General features: G+C 40.6%; 1 protein-coding gene across 2 annotated transcripts in view; it reads right to left on the minus strand.

Moving 5' to 3' along the window:
* rngtt (RNA guanylyltransferase and 5'-phosphatase) overlaps positions 1 to 27,066 on the minus strand; it is a 116,570-nt gene that overhangs the window by 66,384 nt on the left and 23,120 nt on the right. For both annotated transcript variants that reach the window (XM_046873258.1, XM_046873259.1), the window contains exons 9-10: positions 13,098 to 13,233; positions 10,794 to 10,865 (exon numbers count right to left, since the gene is read on the minus strand). In XM_046873258.1, the coding sequence (XP_046729214.1) occupies positions 10,794 to 10,865; positions 13,098 to 13,233 (208 nt within the window). The remainder of the gene's footprint in view (positions 1 to 10,793; positions 10,866 to 13,097; positions 13,234 to 27,066) is intronic.

The raw sequence follows: 27,066 nt of genomic DNA on the forward strand, positions 1-27,066 counted from the left end.
AAGTATGAGATCGAGGAGACAGCCTGGCACCGGATTAGCCAAAAAAAAAAAAAAAAAGGCGAACAGATCGATATGACGCTAAGCACATGATCGGCATCCCAGGTGGCTGTGGACTTTTCTATTGATCATTCACGTGTGACCGAGGCTTATAAAAGCACTAAGACAATCGTTTCGATAATAATCTCAGACTGGAAGACCGCTGAACTATGGTTCTTTTGTCTTTGTTTTTTTTAATAGAAAAACCGATTCGGCTATTGTGCGAAACAGAGAATAACTTAGTTGGTCTTAATGCGTATAAACGAGCTGCGAGCACAAATGGAAAAATCAGCCTGAGGAAAAGAAAAAATCCATGACGAAGAAAAGGACAAGGCTATCGATGGCATGCTAAGCACATGATCAGACTCCCTGGTGGCTGCTCACTCCGTATTGATCGTGTAGTTGTCCTGCAAAAGGGCTGCTTGTTCGCCTTTGAGCCACCTCTCTTTTTTTTGGGGTTGGGGGGGTGAGGAAAAACGTTCAACAGGCCACGACTAGTAGACTCGGACCTTTTCCAGCATGACAAAGCCAGCTCTCCTTGAAGATATAGGTAGAGATTGGAGTGGAAGATCCCCTGCCATAGAGCTTTGACCTCAGCCCTATTCAGTTCAAAAAATCTAGTGGAACATCTTCCCAGAAGACTGGAGATTATTATAACAGTAAATGGAGACTCAATGTGCAACTGGATATTCAAAACAACCAACAGTCTTATGGTTGCACAAAAATTTGTCCATATTGAGTACTTATCATCGAGAAGTTCACTGTTGCGCCCATCAGCAAAAAAACGTGAGCCTGGACTAATTTCGACAAACGTGCGACTTTCCCTGGTTCACGCGGCTTTAGTTATGGCGCTTTATATAATCCCCACTTGAACTCGTCGACCGAACTCGAGTAACCTGCGAGCTCTGGAGAAAATCTAACGCAAGACGGATCAATTAACTGAAATGAGAATCTAAAGCGAGAGGGAAAAAAAAGGTAATGGGTTTTGAATTGAAGTCAACGAAAAAAAAAGGGTAAATACATGCTAATCCAAGGGACGCGTTAATCAATATGGAAATGCGGGATGTAAAGGAAAGCTTGTTCGGATGAATAAAAACGATTAATTAACTCGCTGTGAACGCGGAGGTGTGAAGTAACGTGCTACTTTTTAACGTTTAATTGAGTCCGCATTTTTAAGAGTAGGTTAAACTGGTCTAAACACAGTTTTTTGGCGCTTTCGGTTTTAAACGATCGCGGTTAGCGATAACGGCACCCTTGGCCTTCTCTTCATTTAAATATTTCTCCTTATCTTTTCCTTTCATCATATCCAAAGTATCTCGCTTCTTCATTAGTCTTCTCATTAGAGACTCTATTACTCTTCCTCGAGTAACTTTAAACATCATTACTTTGACGGTTCTTTGAGTCATTCTTTTAATAAGTAGCTAATTATTGGCTACTCCAACCACCAGTATTTGAACACCTGCATGGTTCTCAATGGTGGACAGTCATGAAGTAAATGTAATTCGTTACTGTACTTAAGTAGCGATTATGTTTCGGGGGAGACTTTTTCTTTGACTTTAGCAGTTCGGCGTCAGTTCAACAGCAAGCAGAACATTTTAAGAGGAATAACTGATGGAAGAAACTCCAGACTCGAACTCGCCACATCACCCGTGGCCTCATGATCATTCAAACAGATATCAGTGTTTGACTCATTAACATCATTCTATTAATAGATCAGTGTGCTGAAGAGTCTTTTCACATAAACTGAGTCGCATAGTGTCTTGAGACAAAAATGATAATGGGAACATTATAGCCATAATAAATCATAGTACTGTGGACACTTGAGTTCATTTCAGTACTCAAGTGAATGTTTTACCGAGTGGATCTCTACTCTACGATCTACGGCTTCAACTCAAGGACATGGTTTGGATTCTTCGCCCACCACTGGTGATTCTTCCCCGAATTTGGATTGTATGGGACGTCCGGTTGTAGCGTGAAATTTTCCCTCCACGTGAACTAGGAGGTCCAAACCTGTTCCAGCATCACTATGCCCCTGTGCACAAAGCCAGCTCCATGAACATATGCCTTACAAGGGTGGAAATGGAAAATCTCTTACTACAGAGCTCAAAACTCTACTGAACCCCTTTTGAATGAGCACAAATTTCCACAAAATCCAGTCGAACATCTTTCCGGGACGAGTGGAGGCTTATATAATAGCAAATGAGGACTAAATGCTTAGGTGTCCACAAACTTTTTCCATATAGTGAATCAGGGCTGCAACAACTAATCGATAACGGCAAGATAACACAGCCGCTTCCCGAATCACGGATGAAGGTGTAACATCAGCAAACGAAAACTGTATAATCCTCATCATGTAAAATGGTATAGTTCAATGAAGTGCTATTGTGTAAACGGTCGACTTGCCATCTGCAATTATTATTAAAAACGATACGAATGTTGATTTACGCAAATTATTTCATATTCAATTGCTGTATTGTTTCATTTTTGGACAGAAAGAAACAATCCAGCATGAGTGGATTTGTTCTAAGAAGAAATCCCCCATAAACTCCTCAACAAGAAGCTACTATAAGCTTTAAAAAAATGTCAACCTCGAAGAAAAAATTGGATCAATCAAAAAATAGTAATAAATAAATAAATAATAATAATCGTCCGATTAATCGATTATCAAAATAATCGTTAGTTGCAGCCCTACAGTGAATATATTCAAGTACACAAACACAAAAAAAGTTTTTCGAGACACTATTTTGAACACAGGTACTCTGTAATCATGTCATATTAAAGCCAGTCAGGCAAGTACTGGAAAAACATCTCGATTTTTACGATTCTTTTATAAATGAGTGGATTTCAATGCAGGACCATTAAGGGCGATTTGGCTCAGTCTGCTTGTCAGTCTGCGAACGCATTCGCTGCACTTAGGCTACTGTTTACTCTGAGCTTTTCTTCGGCTGGCGCTAAATAATTAATACCAACCACACACTTTGTGAAAGGGTCACGTTGGAAACGTGGCGTTTCTGGCTCTTAACCGAGTTAAACCAAAAGACGCTAACAGAAGAACTTACTACTTGTACTAGGTGAATGATTCAAGCGTCAAAGCTGTCCATGTTCCTCTGCTCACCTTTTTCGATGTTGTACAATGTTGAGGTGAAAATTGGAACTGCAATAATAAGCCATAACAATGGAAGGCCCAAAGGGGCAAGGACCGTGCTGCCCCTATGCTTGTACTATACTAACGTTTTCAGTGGAGAAGCAGCAGCAGAATGGAGAGTTGAAATGGTTGAAATGACAATAAAAACAACTTTTTGTGATAAACAGCATTTTAGAGGGGGTTTCATCAATAACATTGACATTTTTAACCCCAGCAAATGTAGATGAGCACTGTGGCATTGTGGGCAGATGATCTACAGTGGCAGGATGTGACCAGAAAAAACTATTAGCAAATACCATGGTTATAGAATGGTGATTAAAGAAAACCAAAGCTGAAGCTTCTCTTGACAGACAGAGGAACTTAAGATATCTACAGCTTCCTCGTATTTCTTCATGAAGCCTTGATTTAATAGTAGGTCACGTAGGACTGGATTAGATTAAACTTTTTTTTCCAATCAGTTAACAAGAAAAAATAATTTGTTCAGGAACTTCAGCTACGAGTGAATGGGGAACGCCAAAATATTGGACCACACACGACCATAGGATTGGTTGGACGGCTCTTTCATGCCATTCGAGAAAACGAAAAACAGTGATAGTAACTCCATGTTGGGGATGGATAAATGGTTATATATCGTTTGGAAGCTCGCTTGGTCAGATTTCAGGACTTGTAAATTAGACGTTCATCCCAAAATGATGAAACGTTAAAAAGCCAGGACACATGAACATTGTAATGAACACTTTATGGATTCCTACAGATTAATGAGGTTCTTCCTCAAACCTTTGAAATGTGCTAGCATTTTCCCTTCACCTGAACTAGGAGACCTAAACCTGTCCTAGCATGATGATGCCCCTGTGCACAAAGCCGGCACCATGAAGCTATGCTTTCCATGGGTTAAAGTGGAAGATCTCCTGCTTCAATTGGGATGAATTGGAACAGCACGCTAGGCCTCCTCACATCACCTACTGTACATAAGTAACTGACTTGTGGCTAATTAAACACAAATCTCCACAACCAAACTCAAATTTCTGGTGGAACATCGTCCCAGAAGAGTGGAGCTTATTATAACAGCGATTGGGGGATTTAATGTGGAATCGGATGAACTACAAACATCTCAAAGGACCAAGTGCTGTCAAATGAGGAGTTAGCCATCAACCTTGCGGCTGTTGCTTCTTCATCCTGCTAATAAAACCCCTCTAATGCACATTTTGCTGTAGCAAGGAGACGCAGCCACGAGCGAAACGAACAAATGAAGATTTTCTTGCCGGCATTCAGGCGTCCTGGGAGTCGAGAACTGCAATTTAATGAGTAAATGGCATCTCTAATAACTTCGTTGTTGCCTCGCAAGGTCAGGAACGAGAGTGTCCTTATTTTCCCGGTTACAGGGAGTCTGGTCTGAATAAATGCCAATTTCGCTTTTATTACCCCAGAAAACAAGACATTCTAATTAAAACCCCAAACAAGCATTGACCCGGATTACCCTCTTCTTATAAGTGTCCAATTAATAAATGTTCAGAAGAAATTTTAACCATAAACAGGACTGCGTTACAGATTCTGCATAAGTCAGTCGGCCATGATTTGAAACTATATAACATGAGGGGCGTTTATTCAGTTCTTTTAACGCCATGTTAGCATCAGGGCTATAAAACATTTGGGCTATACATTCAAAATCTCATAAATATGTTTCTGAATAAAAGTGTTTAATAGTCAAAGGAAGGGTGCATGTGTACCGAGAGCGATCCTTGTAAGTAAGATAGTAAGTGGAGGCCTGCAAGTTTGTTTAATCTCCACGTTGTCGATTTTTTTTCAAAACTGTGGCTGATCCAGATTCACAGAAGAGACAACGATACTGAAAAGGGATCATTGCTACAACAACACAATACAGTCTTTTATGGGGGGGTTGAAGAATCGTACACTGAGAGAAAGATCTGGACGTCTGAGGCTGATACCCATAATAATATGGACCAGGTAGAAAACTCAGGAAGATGTTATGTAAACACCTGGCCATCACAGCCATATGTGCTGAACAATGGATTCCAAAGCAGTGGGGAACTTTGAGAACTGTTTGAACCGTTCCTCAAGATCTCACAGAGTGACTGCAGGGATTGCGTTCGCCAGAAAAGTGAGATCGTTGTTGGATGAGAAGGTCTGAGAACTGAGAAAAGATTTCAATGCTGCAGCATAAGAAAAAAGACACTAGATTACGGGGTTCTTCCAACTTTGGTGCGACGGTTGGATAAAGCATTGTAAGATTCGATGATTCGGCATAAAATCCGATTTCATCCGATCTAATTATATGGAAAAAAATTTGAAGGCACACAATTTTATAGGAAGTCTTTGGATCAAGCGGTATGAAATCTTCCCAGGAGAAACCAAACCTGCTCCAGCATAACTAAGCCTCCATGAAGATATGGTTCTGCATAGGTTGAAGTGGAAGATCTTGAGTGGCCTACTAAATTATAATCCTTTGGGATTCATGGGGCAGTTTTGCCAAAATAACAGGTTCGCTGAACAGAAACAGGATTCGATGACCAATCATCAATAACCACGTATAATCTGTAATCATGGAGACACAGAGCTGGAACCCATGAATCTAAAGTAGTTTTTGCTATAAAATAAAATCACTTCTTCAATTGATTGAGTCGTGAAGGCAAAAAAAAATTGTAGGTAAAAAAAAATAATAATAAGTCCAATCTTTTCTCACTTTTACAATTTCACGCTCTGCCTGTTTTAAGAGCATTGTGTGTGTATAGATAAACATTTGGCTGATATTAGACGGGCAGCTTCGCCCCCTGAGGAAGCGAATGCGCTGTGATTTTTTTTTTATAAATACATAAAAAAAAAATGTAGTTCCCACCTAGGGGGCTACTTTCTAGAGCCCAGCCTGATGGGGAAGGCAACAAAAGGCCATAATAAAAGGGGTTTTGATCGATGTGTAGGAAGCACAGTAACCGGTACGGGCAGCGTGCTGAGCCGCTGACATTTGCGCGTGTTAAGATGGACAGCCGCGGCAATGGAGAGCGATGGGTGGCTCGTCGGTCGTCTTTATTAAGAAGAGACGAACTGTAAGGCAACGGCGCGGATTGTTGCGCGAGTAAATGGCTCCCTGAGAAAGAATGCGTCGCTAACAGAGCCGCTCGTCTAATTCGCGTCATTACTCTTTGGGAATGAGGGAAAGAAAAAAAAATAATCGTTATCTTCCAGTCCTCGGTGCTGGTATATGGAGTAAAATGGTACGCGGGGGGGGGGGGAATAATTGCGAGGATAACTGTTGCATGAGATGACAAGTTGGGTGGCCTCGAAAATTCTTTAATTATCCGCATTTGCTTGAGGGCTGTCGAAAGGCGCCTTCAAAGCCCAGCAAAGTTCCACCACCACTAGGGGGTGCTAAAAAGATTTTCGAGGGCTCGCTGATTTTTATTATTATTTTGATTCATTTATTTCATTTATAACAACACGATCAATAAATCCACAGCACGATAAATAATTAGGCATTCGAAAAGTTGTGCATCAACTGATGTTTTTAGTTTTACGAAACAAAAGGGTTAATTCTGTGATTAAATGATATTCATGCTGATAGATTTGAGCCAGAAAAGAAAATCCTTATAAACAGTTGAAAGTTGCAGCTAATTGTTGCATTCTGCACTTTTGCACTTATTAAAAACATATCCAACTGACTGTCACATGAGGTCTCCTGGAAAAAAACACTTGGCCTGGCGCATTAAATATCCAATATCGCTCCGAACGTTCGAAGTTAACCGAGAAGGAAAAGCTCCCAACCGACACAATAATATTTTTTTATATCAGTCGTCAAGGTTGCGTAATACCAAATAAAAAACACTGCAATGTTTTCGAGCGAGGGAAAGAAATCGGTAGGTTCGCACGCCGAACGCGACGTCCGGTACACCAATCAGCCGTCAAGGCCGCGTTATATAATTTTTTTTTTGCGCTGTATTTATTCAATCAGCTCCCCTGAGAAAGATGTCAAAAGACATACTAACCTTGGACGGGGAAAAAAAAAAATAGAAATGAAAGGGTTCAACAACTATTGTACATTCCACAGAGAGCAGCTTTATAATCCTGATATTCAGTGATGCCCCTGAGTTTTCAAAAAAAACCTACCATTCGTTTGTTAAAACAAAAAGGAAACGGCAGCTTCTTAAAAGCTCTAAAATCTTCCTTGAAATGTCATGAATTTGGATGCATGCGTTTGAAAAGCACGTAGGATCTTATGCTCAGGTTTGATTTGTAGTATTGCATTGTTTTAATAAAAGATACGGTCACAAAGCAGCTTTACAGAAATAAATAAAAGTTTTATCTGTAATGACAAGCCGTTGGAAAAAAAAAAAAAAAACACCCTGAGATGATACGAGGTGAGGGTCGATGCGAGGGCCGATGCGATTCGCATCTCGGTTACATTAACAGAAGCACATGAAGCAGCACCCGTGCGATGCGATACGATTTAACCCTATAACTATATTGATTGAATTACCATTCGATTCGAGTAATTTAAATACAAATTCGTTTACTCCATTTAACTAACACACAGAGCAGTGTTTCCCCACGGACCAATATTACTGACGCACCGCTCTGGACAGGTAACGCAGAAGACGCTGAAAAATGGTGGAACGGCGAGAAAACGGCGAGGGAGAAGATTCAGGCCAAAGGAAACGGCAGAAAGTGTCCTAAGTTTGGATCGTTTTAAACTAAAAACACGAATAAAGCACCGTAGAGGCGGTTACCGGTTTTTTTAACGTCGACTGCAATGGATTTTTACGGAGCACGTTTTTAAAGCTGCCGACAAACACGTGGATTTAGAACGTGGAAGATTTCGAGCGGCTTTTTCCCCCCGGAGACCAGAGGACCACATCGATACTGTGTGAGATTTAATAAATAAATACATTTAACAAACATTATATTTAAATACTCATAGATATTATATATTAACGAATAACCTACTTTTTTTTTTTTTGGTTTAAACAGACGGCAAATCGTAAAACTAACTTCTAACGCGATAGCCTTGTGAAAACAGGCGTTTGTAGCACAAAAAAGGAAAGAAAAAAGTTCCGTCTGCAGGAAGTCGCAGCTCTACCTCTGCCGGGTTAATCCGTATTCTACTCGACTCTCAGGACACGCCTCGGTCTCCGTAGCGTTGTGATGCGTCATATTCACGTAGCAGCAGCATAAGCTGAGAGAACGAGCTTGAGAAACGAGGAGAAATCGATCTGCATGTAAAATATTGGTCGCAAATTATTGGTCGCTTTCAAAATAATTAAAGTATAGCGCATCCCCTAATGATAATATACAGATGCGCTTCAATAAACTGTCGTGATACGAACGCCAGCTTGTTTTTTTCCGATGAGCTCATTATAGTTCCATTCGGGTCGTTACTTGTTCGCTGATGGACACGCAACTGAATAAGGAAAAATTAGGGGAATTGCATTGACATGTAGCACAACTAACAGATGATCTCCATAGTACACCTGCACTGTATATCGGTTCGTGTGGGCAGAAGCGGCGATAGTGAGTCATTGGTTTATGGTGGGGTCTCGGTAGGTCAATAGCTCTACAATCACTGAAATACCCATGCAATAGGAGAGGTCTGTTTGGTTTTCTTTACAAGCCCCAATGCTGTTAAGTATATTTATTGCACTGGTAGGACATGTTCGTGATCTCCGGCTCAGTAACCTGCAAGTCCTCCGGGCTTCCACGGAGATTTAAGAGAACGCCCGAACGTTGCGCAAAAGAAGTCCATAAGCCCGTTTTGAGGAGCTGCACTACAGATGAATGTGGAACGTATGCGAGCGCCATAAAGACAGGGTTTGCAGAAAGGCTGGGTCATGTGATTGATTAGCGATGGAAAAGTAAATGTAGTTCTAGTTTTAAAAATATATCAAAAATATGAGCAACTCTCTAATCATGGGTCATTAACACTTGCTGACTGCAGCCTGGGAGCGAATTATTTATTTACCCTTTTTTTTTTTTTTTTGCCTCATTTTCAGTCCAGAAATTGCTGAAAGTATAAATTCCCATATATAAATTCTAAATACAGGGGAACCCGGTAATGTCGATGTCGTAGGGGGTCGCCAAAAAGCATCGAGATAACCGATGATCGAGATAAACGAAAATCAATATGGCGGCAATATATTAACGTGCTTGAAACTTCTTTATGTACATGATGTGCGTTAATAAATGAGAATGTGCATGCACGTGTTTTTGGAGGTTTTTTTACACAACAGCGTTGCCGTGATTTGTTTGATGAAGGCATGCTATAAAAATACATACAGTACATGTTTGTTAACTGTCAGGAATCCACCTGCCACACCCCCTTCGGCCCCCTTCAGTGTGTCAGGTGCTTTCTCGGTCGCTTTCTCTGAAGCTCCGCTTCAATCGCGCACATATGGTGCTCGTTTATCATCACCACCAGCTCCTATTTAAACTTCCACACTCTCACTGTCCGTTATTGTTGGTATATGTTGGTTCACGGCGGTCGTTGTTATCGCGCATGCGTATCCCAGTACGTGCCTTCCCACCGGCACTCCTACCAAGCGCCGCTTTCGCCTCCTGTTCATCGCGTAACATTTAACAACAAAAGGCATATGTGTACTAACTAACAGCAGAGATTCACGAGTATACAATACAACACCTGTAGCATCTGTAAGGCTTGGTTTTTCCGCCACCTTCGCGAGTTCTTCTGCGGCTGCACAGTGCCGATCGAGATAACCGACGTTAAATGGCAAATTTTTCCCCCCTTGCGCTCGAGATATTAGGGTTTATTATTCCATAAACTGATGTTACGTCACCTCTGAATATTTGGTTTTACTTTAACACAAATTTTTTTATTTTCTTTTCTTTTTTTTGTCCATTGAACATTGATTTTTCTACTTTGTGACATGATACTGTCATTTTATTATTATTTTTGTCCATTTCATCTTAGTTTCATTCTGGCATGTTGAGGTTGTTGTGTTGTTGGTTAATGCAGTGTTGAGGTTTACAATTTGATTTTAGGAAATAAAAAAATTTAAAAAATTAAAAATGGCTAATCATGCCGTACCGGAAAGAAGATTTGTTTTGCGCATGCATAAAGACAATAAAGAATCCATAGCGTGGTAGCATTAGCTGCTAGCCAGCTATGGATTCTTCCTACTTCTAACCTCCTCTCCTGTTAGTATTCACCACCATTTCTATTTCTACGTAAACAACCCACAGCGTTATTCTTATGGTTCCTGAAATTGTTCCGGTAAAAGACGGGTTCATAAATACGCCCAAAGAGGAACTCCAAACAGAAAATCATTGGTGTATTTAAGACCATGCAGCCGATCGCAGCGATACGAGTCATTTATCGGTGCCTGTGTATACACAAGAGGAAAGCTCTATCTTCTACCTATGTGATCGAGCTGAAATGGTGGGAACTGGCAAACAACAAAAATTAGATGAAATACGGCTCAATTTAATAAAAAAAATTAAAAATAAATAAACAATATGTTATTGCAGATAAACAACACAACAACCGTGATATTTACATCCAAATCTGTCGGCATGGTGATTTGAACCTTCTAATCGCGATTGAACTGCATTAAAGGTTCCTCCTGCCGAACGGACGTGAGATACTTACGTTTATTTTGATGATGTCGTAGATAAGGAAGCGTGGGATTGGCTGTCCGTTCACTTTGTCGACAATCATCTCCTATTGGAAGGGGGGGAGAGAGAGAGAGAGAGAAAGAGATTTTATGAAACTGTGTATAATAGAGACCGCTTAAGATTCCATGAACATCTCGGAGGAAGATTCTAAATAGTCTCATTTCTACTGAACAGCCCAAAATCTCAGAGAACTCTGTGTGTTTGAGTGAGCGAAAAGAGATAAGGTAGGAGAGCACTCGAATCGAGGATATCGCTTTTGAAAAAAACGCTTTCACCGGACCACAAACTGGTCGAGTGTGAAGTGTCAAATCGGCCTTTGTGAAATGTCGCAATTATTTCCCCCCTTGCGCAATAAGAAACTTCGTACAGAGTGCTGAAAACTGGGTCGAGGGATGCTGGGTCGGTTTGGTGCTCCAAACATTCAGCTGAAATACTTTGACCTGCCTCTTGTAAAACTTTCCAGAGCCCCTCTTCACTAGTTGAAAATTTCTTGATCCGGTTCATCCCAGAGTAGTTTAATAGGGTTTAGGTGCAGTGACTGGGCAGGCCGTTCTATGATGGAAAAACCTCTAGGCAACTGTTTGCTCTTTAAAAGATGGTTCAGAGCTTGATACCGTAATTTCCGGACTATTAACCGCACCCAAATATAAGCCACACCCACTGAATTTTTGCCGCAGGTGTCTACACTGAAACGAATGAACTTTACACAGGCTTTAACGAAAGACAGTGTCTGTTAAACAGCTTGTATCTGAACAGTAGCCTACCAAAAAAGTCGTGCGTTTAAAAATCACCATCGCTGAAGCTTTTCTCCCGATGCCGTGCAGCTCAGAACACAGGTGAAGTGTGTTTTTTCATGCCCGGTTGTTTTCAGCGTGACGAATGATTCCATTTCCTGTAGACAGTCCGAGTGATCGGCAGGTCAAACGTCAGAGGAACATCATCCATATTTATGATGTGGTGCGGCCCGATTCAGTGGGAGCGCATCTGATTTAATATAAGGGCTCAGTTTTTTGGCATGAAGCTTGTGAAACCGGGAAAAACCCAGGAAAAATCCATAATTTAGCCGCTTCATTGTTTAAGCCACGGGGTTCAAAGCGTGGGAAAAAAGTAGCGGCTTATAGTCCGGAAAATACGGTACTTCTTGTTGTATGGTGAAGTTGGAATCAATTATCCTCAGTCCAGACAGAATTGCATGGTGGTGAAGCATGGAATTGTGGCTATGTTGATTCAGTAGCTCCAAAACAAACTAAAACCATTAAGCTTCCACCTCCATGTTTGACTGTGGTGGGGTGAGGGAGTCTGCTAACATCCTCTCTTCTGACTTTCATCCAAATTTTGACTCTTTTGTCCACAGAACTTCCATTCGCCGTCCAATTCATTTTTCAATGCAAATTTTACCTTTTACTGAATTTGTAGCATTGAAACAAATGGAACATGGGTCTCAAAAACCGAAAAAAGACCAGGTTTTTCCACACTTTTGACAGACATTCAAAAATACATGTAGAAAACAGAATGACGAGGGGGAAAAAAAAAAAATGTCCATGTGTCAAATTTATGTACACTTATCTTTTACTCAAAGTCAGCCAGGCAAACGTTCAAGACTAATCTTCTCAAGAAAGAAACTCAAGACCGATCTTCTAGAAGGTGTTTATTAAAAGGATTGAAGCCTATTTACTGGGGTGGAAAAAAAAAAAAAAAAAAAAAACGGATTTGTCAGCCTGGTGACTTTCGAAACACTGGCAGCAGGAAACCGTTACGAACGTAGCGCGGGTCAGCAGAAGCGGCAGCTGGGCTTTGGATCTTCCAGAACATCGTTTGGCTCACACAAGCTGTTATTTGGACTTCTTAATGCCGGTAAAATGAGCTCCATTAGCGCTCTGGTGAATACGCGAGCGCTGCTCGTGCACCGGAAGGAAGAACGGCTATATTTAAAGTCCTCCGATTACATCAGACTGCTCATCTAATGTGGAGCATGTGACTTCACATCTGAACCATTAACTTGGGGGGGTCTCAAGCACGGCATCAAATTCAGCACAATAAAAGACACGTTTGGACTCATTCTTGAATGAAATGTTTTGTCGGATAAATCAGATATTAAATTTAAAAAAAAAAAAAAAAAAAAAAAAACATCTGAAGCGAAGAGAAAAAAATCCAGCTATGCTGTGTGGGTGGGAGGGACATCGTTCTGTGTCTCTTCTGTCAATCAAAGCAACACTAACCAATCGCAAGATAGCGTTTATTTATTTATTTATTGAAATTGCAGGCCCTGCAAACTCACCCCGTCCAGCAGTGTGTTCGACAGGTGGGTCCTCATGTCCTTGCGGTACGGGAACTCCAGGTTGGCGACGTGGAAGACCGAGTTGTCCCTGTCGATCATGTGCACCTCGTTTCTGCCGTCGATCAGCATCATGTACCTGCGGGCAATTGCAAAAACTTGATGTGAGCTACTCATGGTAAATCTTAATCTAAACCTAGAATTACTAAGGTTCAAGTTTCACAGCATCACCAGGCTGGTGTTAAAAATAAAAAAAAAAAAAGGATTTAAAAAATTACAAAAAAATTTATTTTATTTATTTTAAGTTTAAGTTTTTCTTCTTTCCATGCTATGAATTTCTTTTCCAATTGAGATGAGACAGGCTAAAACAGTTTTAAATATAAAATAAAGATTATTATAGGATTATTTTATTAAATCAGCGCTACCTGACCAACGATAAATTCGTTCAGCGAGCAAATTTACAGTCACAAGAAAAAAAAAAAGTTCTCTAAAACTAGCCATATAAGTCGCTTTTTAGCTGATCGAGTGAAAAAGGAATACGCCGATATACTGCGTCCTGTTGGGGAGCAAGATTTTATAACCATATAAAAATTTAAATAGACGAAGAAAAAAAAAGCACTGGATGTGATGGCAACGAACCAAACGGCAGCTGGGACAATAAATCTGACACACGACTCCTGACTTTCTGCTTTGTTCAAATATATAACGTCGATACTTTATACACCGCGGAAGACTAGAAGATATCATCCCACTCTTATGGGAAGATGCTCCATTAGATTTGTGGAGATTTGTGTGCATTCAGCAACAAGAGTTTTGGTAAAGTCAGGTAGTGGTGTAGATGAGGAAGTGAGGAGGCCGTTCCAATTCATCCTAAAAGTGTTTAATAGAGGTGAGATTGGAGCTCTATAGCAAAAGATCCTCCACATCTTCCCAGCTATGTAAGCTATATCTTCATGGCTTGGTGCACAGGAACATTATGAACATGTGGTGCTGGAACAGGTTTGAGTCAGTGTTCCTAGTTCAATAAAGGGAACCTTTAATGCTTTTTTGGCAACAGTTTCTTAAAGAACCACAAATTGTTGAAAAAATCAGGTGTCCCAATACTTTTTTTCCCATATAGTATAAATTTGATGACTAGACCAGGGTTTCAAAAAAGTCAAGCAATAGACTAAGCCAAAAAATATTAGCAAAAAGTCAAGGAAGGTTTGGTTTAGGGGGGAAAACAAAAACAAAACAAGGCATAATGAAAAGACTACAATGGTGAATAAAAACCTACAGGAAATCATCTTTTTTAGAGGAAATGGCCATTATGGAACAAGACAGTACATTTCAAGACAGTTCATTAGTTTTTGACATGGCTATGAGTCAGTTATAGACTAATAGGTATAAAAATGAGCTCATAACTGTGATAGAAAAGGTCGCAACTGGGAAAAAAAGCATTCTTGTTGAAGCTGCTGTTTTATGTGTATATATATTTTTTTGTTTGTTTGTTTGTTTTTTGAAGGGGTAGGGGGAGACCAATCAGAATGGAGACTTGAGTTGGATCGAATTCAATGTGTCATGAATGTAATTCATTACAAATAGATTTTGTCTGTGTCATTGGGATAACAAGGGTCGTGGTATAACATTAACCATGAGCTTCAGAACCTTGGACAGTTCCCACTTCGACACAAATCACATTATCGTCATTACATACATTTACATTCGCTAATGAATTACACAGAGGATGTTCCGGCGCCTGTGTGTGTGTGTGTGTGTGTGTGAGATTAGTGGAAGTCAACCTGATTTTATTCGGTCCCCGTTTGTCAAATGTATTGGGACACCTGCCTTTTCTAGCCGTACGAGGTTCTTCAACCACAACATAAAGGATGTCTTGGGATTGTGGTAAAATAAAAATTTCCCTTCGCCTTGAACTAAAAGACCTTAAACTGTTTCAGCACGATGATGTTTCTGTGCACAAAGCCATTTCCGAAAAATATATGCTTTATATGGAAAGATATTGGAGTGGACGATCTCCTGCTATAGAGCTCTGACCTCAACTCTATTATACACCTTTAGGATGAATTGGAACGAGCCTCCTCACCTTCTCTACATCACTACCTGTCTTTACTAACACCAGCTCAATACATTTCGGTGTCGTGTTTCATCTGGGGAAGAAAAGCAAAAGGGGAAAAAAAATTAAAGAGAACACCTCAATCACAACAATCCACGACTCAAGAGGGAGTCATCCAGTATTCTTTTTCCTCCAGCCTCAATAAGACCACTCAATTTTAATATTAGAAGCCAAAACGAAAAAAACAACCCTTCAATTTGAGTCTCCACACACAAACAAACACACACAGATTAACAATTACAGGTGATGCTTGCTGTTGCTTGTGGGACTAATGGAACTTTAGTTTTGAGCTTTACAGCTCACAGAGACACAGAGTGTGTGTGTGTGTGTGTGTGTGTGTGTGTGTGTGTGTGTGTGTGTGTGTGTGTGTGTGTGTGTGTGTTACAATGCTTCATTAACAATAAAATGTGCTCTGTAATGAAGTAAAATGCTAGGATGTATTCTCCCCCAGTCTATTCTCTGCCACAGCACGTCAGAAGTGATTTTTTATTATCTTATCTTAAAAAATTAGATAGATAGATAGATAGATAGATAGATAGATAGATAGATAGATAGATAGATAGATAGATAGATAGATAGATAGATAGATAGATAGATAGATAGATAGATAGATAGATAGATAGATAGATTCCCAGCTCTGTTGCTCAACCTGGACATCTTATAAAAACACTTTCCTTTCTGTTCCTCTTCTGTAAACAAACCTACTGCTACAGCAGACACGAGCATGAGCATGAATTTATCCACAGCTTCGATATCATCAAAGACACAAACCACAAATTGAGAATTACGGGAGCGAGAGAGAGAGAGAATATGAGAGAGAGCGAGAGAGAAGGAAAGAATGAGAGCGATAGAGAAAAAAAAAAATCAAACATGAGAAACTGGGGAAAAAGAGAGAGACTGCATGAGAGAGAGAGAGAGAGAGAAAGAGAGAGTCTGAGCGAGAAAAACACAGACAGAAAACCAAATAAAAGAAAAAACAAGCAAGAGAAAGAAAGAGAGCAAAAAAAGAAAGAGCGAGAGAAAGACAACAATATAAATATGGCAAAACGCAATTTTTGAACTAAAGTGAGTGAGAAAGAGCAAGCGAGAGAAAGAAAGAAAGAAAGAAAGAAAGAAAGAAAGAAAGAAAGAAAGTCTGATGATGATGCTAAAGCCAACTTCTATCCAAAAAAATAAATAAATAAATAAATAAATAAATGAACCCCAGACCATCAGCAGCAGCTCTACTTCATCTCTCAGCTCACTATCCGTCACACAAGTAGTATAATTAACACATCCTGGACCACTCGCCGTAATTATGCCAGCAATTAGACTCATTACTGCACTTTATCAAACCATTACAATCAGAAGGCGGACCAGCCAAAAGGTCACGTATAAACACTGCCAGCTTCAATAATAAACTCCTACCACGCGTTCAACACAACACAAGCACTCGATTCTCGGGCTGTCCATTACATTTCTAGGCTCGGTTTTAATTGAATTCTTTTTTGTTTTTAAACCAGGCTGGACATATCATCACGCGGTCAGCTAGCCCACCATTAGCTAGCCATGTTTTGGTTGCCAGGCAACCTAATTGGCTGGAGAATAAATGGGAGCAAACATAATGTGTTTTATTATGGGAAGCTAGTCAGTTTAGTGAGATCCATACAGAAACAAACAGGTGGAAAATCAGAGATGCAGGAAAGGAAAGAAGGAAGATGAAGAAAAGAAGACAGAGAAAGAAAGAAAGAAAGAAAGAAAGAAAGAAAGAAAGAAAGAAAGAAAGAAAGAAAGAAAGAAAGAAAGAAAGAAAGAAAGAAAGAAAGAAAGAAAGAAAGAAAGAAAAGAACAAACACTGCAGACAGACAGAAAAAGAAAACAAACTAACAAAGGAGGGAAGCAAGGAAGAAAGAAAGAAAGAAAGAAAGAAAGAAAGAAAGAAAGAAAGAAAGAAAGAAAGAAAGAAAGAAAGAAAGAAAGAAAGAAAGAAAGAAAGAAAGAAAGAAAGAGACAGACAGACAGACTAAAGAAAGAACAAACTAACAAAGGAGGGAAGCAAGGAAGGATGGAAGAAAGGAAGGAAGAAAGGAAAGAACAAACACAGACAGAGACAGACAGACAGACAGACAGACAGACAGACAGACAGACAGACAGGCAAACAAAAGAAAGAACAAACTAACAAAGGAGGGAAGCAAGGAAGAAAGAAAGATAGAAAGAAAAAAGAAAGAAAGAAAGAAAGAAAGAAAGAAAGAAAGAAAGAAAGAAAGAAAGAAAGAAAGAAAGAAAGAAAGAAAGAAAGAGGCTTTTGAGAAGTCACATGTACATCACTGCACAGTGAAATTCTTTCTTCGCATTTCCCCGTGTTTTTAAAAGGGTAAGAGTTTATTATTAAAGGCTCTGGGTGACTGATTGGAAGGTTTGGGGTTCAAGCCCCAGTATGGCCAAGCTGCCACTTTTGGACCCTTGAGCACGGCCCGTAACCCTCTATGATCCAGGGATGTTAAGTTACAACCTCTCAAAAAAAGCACAAAAACTAATTATATGGTCGGATATCCACAGGCTTTTATTTATACACTGTCTGGAAATGTTTTCCAACAGATTTGGTCGCATCAACAAAAAGAATGGAAGTGATCTCGTGTTACATTACATACCTGGCGGCTTTCCTGATTTTAAATGGATCGCTCAACATCAGGGTACAGGAGATAATCCGACATCTCGGAAGCAAATAAGTTTAGTCCATTAGCTAGTGTGAAAAACTCAGTGGTGGACGAAGTTTCCAAACCATGTAAGAGCATCGTATATAGAGTGAAATTTATATGATGTACAATCGTTCGTACTGCAAAAATGATCGGTAAAAAGTTGCTAGCTGTAAAAATATTAACTAATATCAATAACGTACAATCTACAGATTTGTTCACTTGTATGTAATGACCCAAGATTTTACTTGGTCAGCAATAAAAACATCTATCCACAAGCGTTTGCTGCTTTTGTGCGCTAAGAAAAAAAAAACGTTCGCAAAGCCTCGTTCGTTATCGGTCACAAAGAAACAGGAATGTTTTCAGGGTTGTGTGGGGGGTCCGTTCCCCAGACGGATTTTAGCAGCATCGGTGGCACAGTTGCAAATGTTTCAGTGCGTCGTGTTTTTCATCTCCGATTAGCTGAAATTAAAATCATTCTAATCTCATCACAAGTCGGATTGATATCAAAAGTCAGCGTCGACGAGGGGGCGTCGGGATTCGCCGCCACCGAGGAGATTAAACCTGGCAGTGTGTCGCGTCTAGTCGGAGTCTTTGATTGCAAAATAAACTGGTTTGGATTCGTGGCTCGTTTCGGTGCGTGTGAGAATGTCGATCTTTTCCGACAACAACAGACTGGACTGTCGCCAGAACGTTTTACTATGATGAGGATGAATTGCCGAACGGATCAATGACACTTTCCCGAAAGTAGACACTTTTCGCCATAGTGTTGAAAAGGACCGGTAAATGGTAAAAATAAAAAAACAACAAAAACCCAACAACCTCACTATAAAATGCAAACCTCAGAAAGAAAGAAAGAAAGAAAGAAAGAAAGAAAGAAAGAAAGAAAGAAATAACAAAAACAAACAAACAACAACAAGAAAGGAGGAAACGAACGAACGAACAAACAAACGAATCTAACAAACAAAAGAAAAAAGAAAGAAAGAAAGAAAGAAAGAAAGAAAGAAAGAAAGAAAGAAAGAAAGAAAGAAAGAAAGAAAGAAAGAAAGAAGGAAAGAAAGAAAGAAAGAAGGAAAGAAAGAAAGAACAAGCAAACAAAACAAAGAAAAGAAAGAAAGAAAGAAAGAAAGAAAGAAAGAAAGAAAGAAAGAAAGAAAGAAAGAAAGAAAGAAAGAAAGAAAGAAAAGAAGGAAACAAGAACGAACAAACAAACGAATAAACAAACAAAAGAAAGAAAGAAAGAAAGAAAGAACAAGCAAACAAAACAAAGAAAAGAAAGAAAGAAAGAAAGAAAGAAAGAAAGAAAGAAAGAAAGAAAGAAAGAAAGAAAGAAAGAAAGAAACAAACAAAAAAGAACGAACAAACAAACAAACAAACTAACAAACAAAAAGGAGGGAACAAACGAACGAACAAACGAACGAACGAAAGAAAGGAACAAACAAACAAACGAACAAACAAATTACACAAATTTTCCGTGTATTTATGTTTAAAATTTCCTTGTGCAGCGTGTAAGCTATTGTGCAACAAGATTATACTAATAATTCCCCCAAAAAAGGGGGTTTGCATGCGTCAGCTTATGACTAAACAAAATGGTTATTTTTATGTTTGTATATTATACAGATAACATAAACTTCCCGAAATTTCAAAATGAATTCCCATAAATTCCTGGTAAGTGTCCAATTTGGAACGTTTCCCAAACTCCCCAAATAAAGTTCCCATGGAAAGTTTACCGGAAATTTTTGGAAAAACCCAGGATGAAAAAGGGTTCACCCTGTTATTGGAAAATTGAGAGTTCTAATCCCTGGGTTGATGTTTGGTACAGCCCTCAGCAAAAAGAGTATTACAGGGGTATTCAAAGGGTGTTATTTTGAAATGAAAAGCCCCCCGGTTGGCATCTGTCAATCAGCATGTCAGTTTAAGTATATGGAAGAGGGCAGACAGCGCTTTCCTGTAGAGACGTTGTGTTAAAGCATGAGTGGTACTTTAAAAAAGACAGAAGTCCTCAGAAGACATCGAGGAGCTAGTGGATGGGAATTGGACGGAATGAAACAAAAATGATTAAGGACAAAAGGTATCCCAGGGTTACAAAAAAAAAAAAAAAAAAAAAAAGTTGCGCATCATATCCCCCAACAATCACAGACATGACAACGCTTATGGATTCCTAAATGTTAAGGCATCCCAGAGGCTTTGAACAAAAGGTCACACAAAAAGGTGTGTGAAAGCTGTGTGAAGCAGGAATCCGGTTTCTGGAAATCGCTCTGCGGTTGCGAGCGCCAGCTGTGGCCTGCTGGGGTGAGCGGAGTTCGTGTTATTAATTAACAAGGTTTGTAAACACATTCGCAAATTTAATCTGACAAAAGCTGTAGAGGGTCGAGTCAGCAAGGGAGGTAGAAAGTCACTGAACTAGCAACTCTATATCATGGGCGACCCGTCCCACCGGCATCACACTACAACCCGATTTCCAAAACAACGTCGGGACGATGTGCAAAAGGTAAATAAAAACAGAATGCAATGATCTGCAAATCTCATAAATCCATATTGTATTCACAATAAAACAAAAAAAGGTATGGTCATGTTGATCGTCACAACAGGTCTCAACAGTTGCTAAAGTTTTGAGAGAGGAATGTTGTCCCATATGTGACGGTTCTGGGTGTCCTTTGTTGTATTTTTCATTTCATGATGCATCAAATGCTTTCAAATGATAAAAGATCTAGACTTCAGGCAGGCCAGTCTAGCACCTGGACTTTTTTTTTTTTTTTTGATGGAACAGTCTAAATATGCAAGTTGCCCATTCCACAGGCACTAATGCACTCCCATAACAGAGCACGAATAACAAGCCAGATGATCCCGCTCCTCTTTAGCCCGGAGGATGCTGTTTCCATGGTTTCCAAATGTAAATTTTGATTCGTCTGACCACAGAACAGTTTTCCACTTTGCGTTTCTGGATCATGTTCACGCATGCCTTCTTTATTGCATGATAGTGAATTAACCTGCATTTGTGGATAATCCAATGGGTGGATGTTTGCTTGTTTCCGGTTTACTTGTTGTAATAAATCTAATATCTAAACATAACTAATGTATTGATGTGTACATTTATTTCATTTTAATCCTTTTTGCTGCTGTATCTCTTGCTCGATCGATACAGCCTGTCTACTTTATCTTGCGAAGGAACCAGAACATGACTCGATGGTTAGAAGTTGTTGCACATCTCCACATCTGGGAGTAAACAACTCTTGAGTTTTCTGAAAATCATACACACACACTTGGTTTCTATCCCAGGCTCCCTCGATGATCTAGCGGAGGAGGAAAAGTGTTGCAGCAGCTGCTTTTAAAGAGGGCTTTTAGAAGGAGAAGGGGCTCAGGCCTGTAATCTCATTGCTGCTATTATAGCCAGCGTACTGCACTTCACACTTCCACGAAGTTTCCCGGAGATCAATATGAGGCGCCACGGTCTAATCCTGTACTACAGCCGACCCAAACACAAGCAGCGAGGCAGACGGTGAGAAAACGATATATCTCATTCATATGACCTGTAGGCTTGTTTCCTAGCATAGTACTCAAGCAGTGCTAATAGAGTACCGGCACATTTTAACCATGATTGGCACAGTGACGTTATAAAGAAAGGGTTTGACCAGAAATAGTATTGGACACACTGCAAACTACACAAAGTTACTGGATGCCAGCGAAAGGAGTCATTTTTCCTTCTCCAAATTCTACTTCCACCGTATGGGCTCTGTGGTGAGTTCAACTGATCCACGACCTCAGGACCTGAAGCGCAATTCGTTCGCAAAACAAAATACATCAGTACCATGATGGTGCAGTGGTGCTGAGAGAATGCTCTTAAGAAACAGTTTGACGAGGAGAAATCGGACGAGGACAGAATCGGACTGTGGTGATGATGTCATGCATGATGTCTCATCCCCGCGACCGGTGTTGCTCGATACAGCAGGTATCACCCGTCTAGTTGCATCTATTAAACGTTTTTTGAGCAGAAAAACAAAAACTAAAGGTTTGCCTGAGGCAAGCGAGCCAAGCTCATGATTTTTCTACATATTTCTACATTACATTGTTTGTACATCCTTCGGTCTGCTAACTGCGTGCCCCAGAGGGACGCGGCTTGCATTTTCGATGTGATGAATTCTACGGCGCTGGTTAACGTCCGTGCGTTCAGACAGAGTGCTCGGGCGTAATTGCCGGAGGCGAAAATAAGCATGCGTGTTCCTCTAGAAAAAGCGTTTTCATCAAAGCCGTATCGCTTCGAGTTCAACAGGGGGGGCCTGGGGGTGAAAATCGCACAAAAGTGATGCTTGTCGAAGAAAATAAATAAATTAAAAGAGCTTTCTGTTTACCACTAATACAGATACAAGGCGTAACTAGCCGTTTCCTCGGAAACACAAAGGATACATTGACGCTGAGATGCACATGAATTGTTCGGGTGGTGCTGTACCTTCTGCATTCCTTCTGCAAGTTAGCAATCGAAAAGGAAGACGGCCCTTCTACAGAATGCGAATTCTGCAGTCTTGTACGATCGTTACAAATCACACCGTACTTGGAAACGACATGCATGTAGACTGTATGATGAGGACCTACGCCGCAATTTGGTATCGAAAAATAAACCAAAATCACCATGGACTATAGTACAGAACAGCATCAGCAACGGTAATCAATAGAGCAAGTAGCGAAGACTGAGGAGGCGGAGGAGAAGAAAACGGACCCGGTCATGGCTAGGGAAAAGCCACGGGAGCTACAATTCTCTCAGTGCTTCCAGGCAGTACAGGGGACCACCTGTATTCTTCTTTGACGGGATAAGAAAACTGGAGGTCATGCGGTACAAGCAAGACGTTCTGCTGCCACAATTGAACATTTTCCCCTCCGTGGCATTTAAGTGCCATATCGCATTGATCAGTATGTCATTTCGGGTTTGATTGATGCAGTAGAAGCAGGTCATAAAAGCAGGTACACTGTGAGATGGTCATCCTAAACACGTGACTGGAAAAAAAAAACCACGGGAATTGCTTCACGTTGGCGATGTTTCGTCTGGGATGCCCCAGACATTAATATATATACCAGACATTAAAGACTGAAGCACTGCCACAGAGATGAGGCGAGTTATGAAGCGAAATCCTACAACAGGTACTCAAATGACCCTTATGTTGCAACTCATTTGTTGTTTTTTTTTCAGGTGGAGATTTTTCCCTTCTGTCCTAGCGTCTGATTGCGATGCGAATGTCCCCCCACGCCCGGGTAAATCAAAAACATTGGGTTTAAACATGGTTTCTGATTTGTCAATCGCTTGGAGCCAGGCAGTCGTTGCATCCAAGGTCTGTCGAGTATTGGTAACGCGTTTTACGCAATCAAATCTGAGAGACTGAGACAAAGGGACGACATATAAAAACGACTGTGAAACCTTTACTTTTTTTTTTTCCCCCTCTCTATAAGGCATGTGAAGGAACGAGTCCCATCAATCGGTGCAGCCGAGTAGAGTACGTGTGGCGTGTTTAGCCTCGGAGCGACCTCATTTCCTGCAGTCACCTTCTGTCAGTTAGAGCCCTGTCGTTTAACTAATGTGATGTGACGGCCGCCACGGGCAAGACAAACCACACAGTTCAACAGGGCGAGAGAAAATAAAGATGCTTGCCCAACTTCAATAATATATTTTATGAGATGTTTTTTTTGGATGACGAGATTATAATTTCTCCTTTGGTACATCGCTTGATGCAGGGGTTTTTGATATTTAATGCCCCTGTACCATATGCGGAGATGCAGCCCAATATCATATGATGCTTCCACCACCATGCTTCAGTGTGGGTACGGTATCTATTGGGGTGTAACGCTACACGTTTTCGCACTTTTTACGTACGGAACATTGTTACAATCCGAGTTCCCTGAAAATTCACACTTCGTTACGTACCTCGTTTTTTTAAAAATCATGGTTCGGTTCGATTTCGCTACGGGTAAGGGGGAAGAAACGCAAAATATAAAAATCGCTTGTCGTTTTTTTCCCTGTTAACGCAGTTTATTATTATGAATGTATCGCTATACTGTTGTAAAATATTTGGTGATGGCGGGAAGTGGCAGCGATTTCGCGCATTCGCAAAACAAATCATATTTCTGGAATGGAGTGAGTAGCCACAATGACACTGCCCTAACTCTAGTTTCTGTTATATACCCCTGGCATTGTAGTGTATGTTTTTATGTTTAATAAAAATGAAAAACAAAAAAACAAACAAACAGTGACATTGCGCTTAAAATGCAAGGCGGAGACTAAACAAACTTGAGGTTCGCCACTTAATACATTCGTGTTATTCGGATTCCAACTACGTTCCGCATGGGAAAAGGATCGAACCGAAAGCCCTGTACCAAAAGCGTGTACCGTTACACCCCAAAATGGTCCTGAGTCACCTGACATTTCCAGCCATATGTGGTTCTTTCACAAAACGTTACCACAAACTTGGAAGGACACAATTGTACTTTTCGGGAGATATTTTCCCTTCACTTGAACTATGAGATCCAAACCAGTTCCATGTGCACAAAGCCATGAAGATATGCTTTACATGAGATGTAGTGGAATATCTTCTGCTATAGAGGCTCTGACCCTCAATCCTATTGAACAGAGTGAATTGGAAGACGACCCCAGGCCTCCTCACCACACTATCATAACAGCAAAAGGGGAGTCAATGTGGAATGGGATGGTGGAAAAAAAAATCAAGGATTGGATGTTAGTTGCCCACAAACTTTTCCAAGTATAGTTTTTCTGATGGACACAAGTGTAAAACCGTTCACATATTTCACTGTATCCAAACTGTTTGTGTTAATTAGCCATCATGATGGTTCCTATGTGAGACATCCTTAGCTTTAGCGTATGGATTCCAATAGCTGAGATCTCCATCTGCATTAAGATGGATCAGCGAGGTCCGGAGATCAGAAAGGAAACAGGATCACCGATTTCCTCCAGAGATGTTTAGACATTTATTACTAAAAAACACACATCGAGGCTGAATACTAAAATCCGTTCAAGGCATGCTCACAAAATTTTAGTATAACGTTTCGACTCGTTAATAAGCAATAAAATCTGTTTATTACGAGTTGTGTCGACCCTAAGGGACCTGAAGCTCCGAGCTTTTGTCTTGATCTTCTGAGGAAAAGCAGCTGAAAGATTTGAGCTCAGCGGTATCGGTATTCGATATACAAAAAGAGTAAAAAAAAAACATGAACCCATGGCATAGCTATTCAACGTTCTTGACACTATAGACAATCGAAAAACGCATTACGTCCTCCCTAAGAGTTTATTCGCCGCCTCGTCCCGCACACCCTCCGAATGAAGCCGTGCTGTCGGTCCATTTCCATAACGCGCGGCATAATGTGCACAAATAGGCCAATTATTTCGCACAATAAAAACGCAGGCTTTTGAGAAACGAAAGGAAGGCCGCGGTGTGTGTTCACCGCATCGTGGAAGAGAAGAGCTCATTGTTCTCGGTCCTTGGGGAGGAAGGCTACAGCTCATTACGGACTAATCCCTTACAATGCGACGGCGTGCTGGATACTCCTTAATTCTTCCTGTGACACGGCTGCAAATACACGAACCCTTAAAATGCTGCCCTGACGGCCGGAAACACGTTGGACGTCTTTACAAGGAAATGGAAAACCTCAAGTGCACACTGCTTTATCCACCGCCCATGCTTGTTCCTTTTGCCAGTGTGCGACAGAGATGTTGAGAGCAGCGTTAATATCGAGTGTGACTCAAGATTCTCCCTGCTTATATTATTACTCTCGAATAGTTAGTCAGAATGGAATTGTTCAAAGGCATCCGTGTGTGTGTGTGTGTGTGTTTGAAAGTGAGAGATAGTCAGATACTGTTTGATCAGAACTTCAATAACTACATTACAGCTGCCATACTGCTTTCAGCAACGCAGACGTTACGCGTGCTGGTGAGCGCTTCTCGGATTTAAAAGAGGGTTGGGATCTTCAGGAGGCTGCGAGCTCGGCGGGTCTCCGGTGCTAACGAGCAGCGAACGTGTCAAACGGCGGTTCGAATCAATCGCAGCGGGGAGACAGCGCAGACCCATTACCTACGGCTTTGTTCTCAATTGCTTCTGCCATTAAAGGAGTGATGATAGCAGACAGCCTTAGTTACTGAGTTTAAAGAGGCTTAATGAGAGGGTGGGGTGTGTGTGTGTGTGTGTGTGTGTGTGTGTGTGTGTGTGTGTGTGTGTGTGTGTGTGTGTGTGTGTGTGTGTGAGAGAGAGAGAGAGACGTCCTTCCTTTACTCATTAAAAATATACATATAAAAATATACTTTTTTTTATAATCACCAAACATTTGTTTTTGCGTCAAGTTTTAAATCAAGCACCAAAATCTGCCATGATGATGTGATCCTCACATGCATTTAGTTCGAAGTGCTGCTTAATTTTATTTATTTATATATATATTTTTTTTTACATCGTATGACAATCGTAACGTGTGAACTCGCCCACCGTGCGATTTAAATAAAAGCGCTTCTCTGAAACAGGATGAGAGTTTCTGGGCCGTGCTGATAAATGGCAATCTTTGCTCTTGCGTTGCTCTCGCCAGTGAACGACTGCACCTATCTGTAAAATTCTCCAAGAGCTGCACCTTATGAAATATTCAGACACGTATTACGGATGGAGCTGAGGGCCAGAATACTAATGCGGACCTGCTGCTGCAGATGGACAAAAAAAATAACCTAACAAAAAATACAACGATTTTTCCCAAACATTAACGATTACGGATCTGACAAACAGATCTGCGATTACTGCGATAAGAAGTTCCAGGTTCTTCAGCAGCAGGAGCAGTAAGTCATCATCAATACAGAAAGCGGAGATGGAGCACAAAGCTCCTGCATGAAGCAGCTGGAAAAACTAAACACGGCCGTGACATTCCTAAGAGCCAAGACAGCAAAACTGACCGAGCGTGGGAGGGACATCATATTAGCTCTTATCTGTCAATCACAGCACCCAGCCAATCAGTGCTGTCCATGTGTTCATGTATGAGGAAGAGGGCAGAAAGCTCTATACACATATCTAGATAAAATTCACCAATGTTTATCGACACTAGGAACATTATAGTTCTTCCTTCCTTCTTCCGTCACCCTCTCATTTCTTCACCACTTCCTTTATCCCTCCTTCGATCGCTCCTTTTATCGCTCACTTCTTCTCTTCTTCCA

This window comes from Silurus meridionalis, chromosome 18, assembly GCF_014805685.1.
Source record: "Silurus meridionalis isolate SWU-2019-XX chromosome 18, ASM1480568v1, whole genome shotgun sequence".
Classification (NCBI taxonomy): domain Eukaryota; kingdom Metazoa; phylum Chordata; class Actinopteri; order Siluriformes; family Siluridae; genus Silurus; species Silurus meridionalis.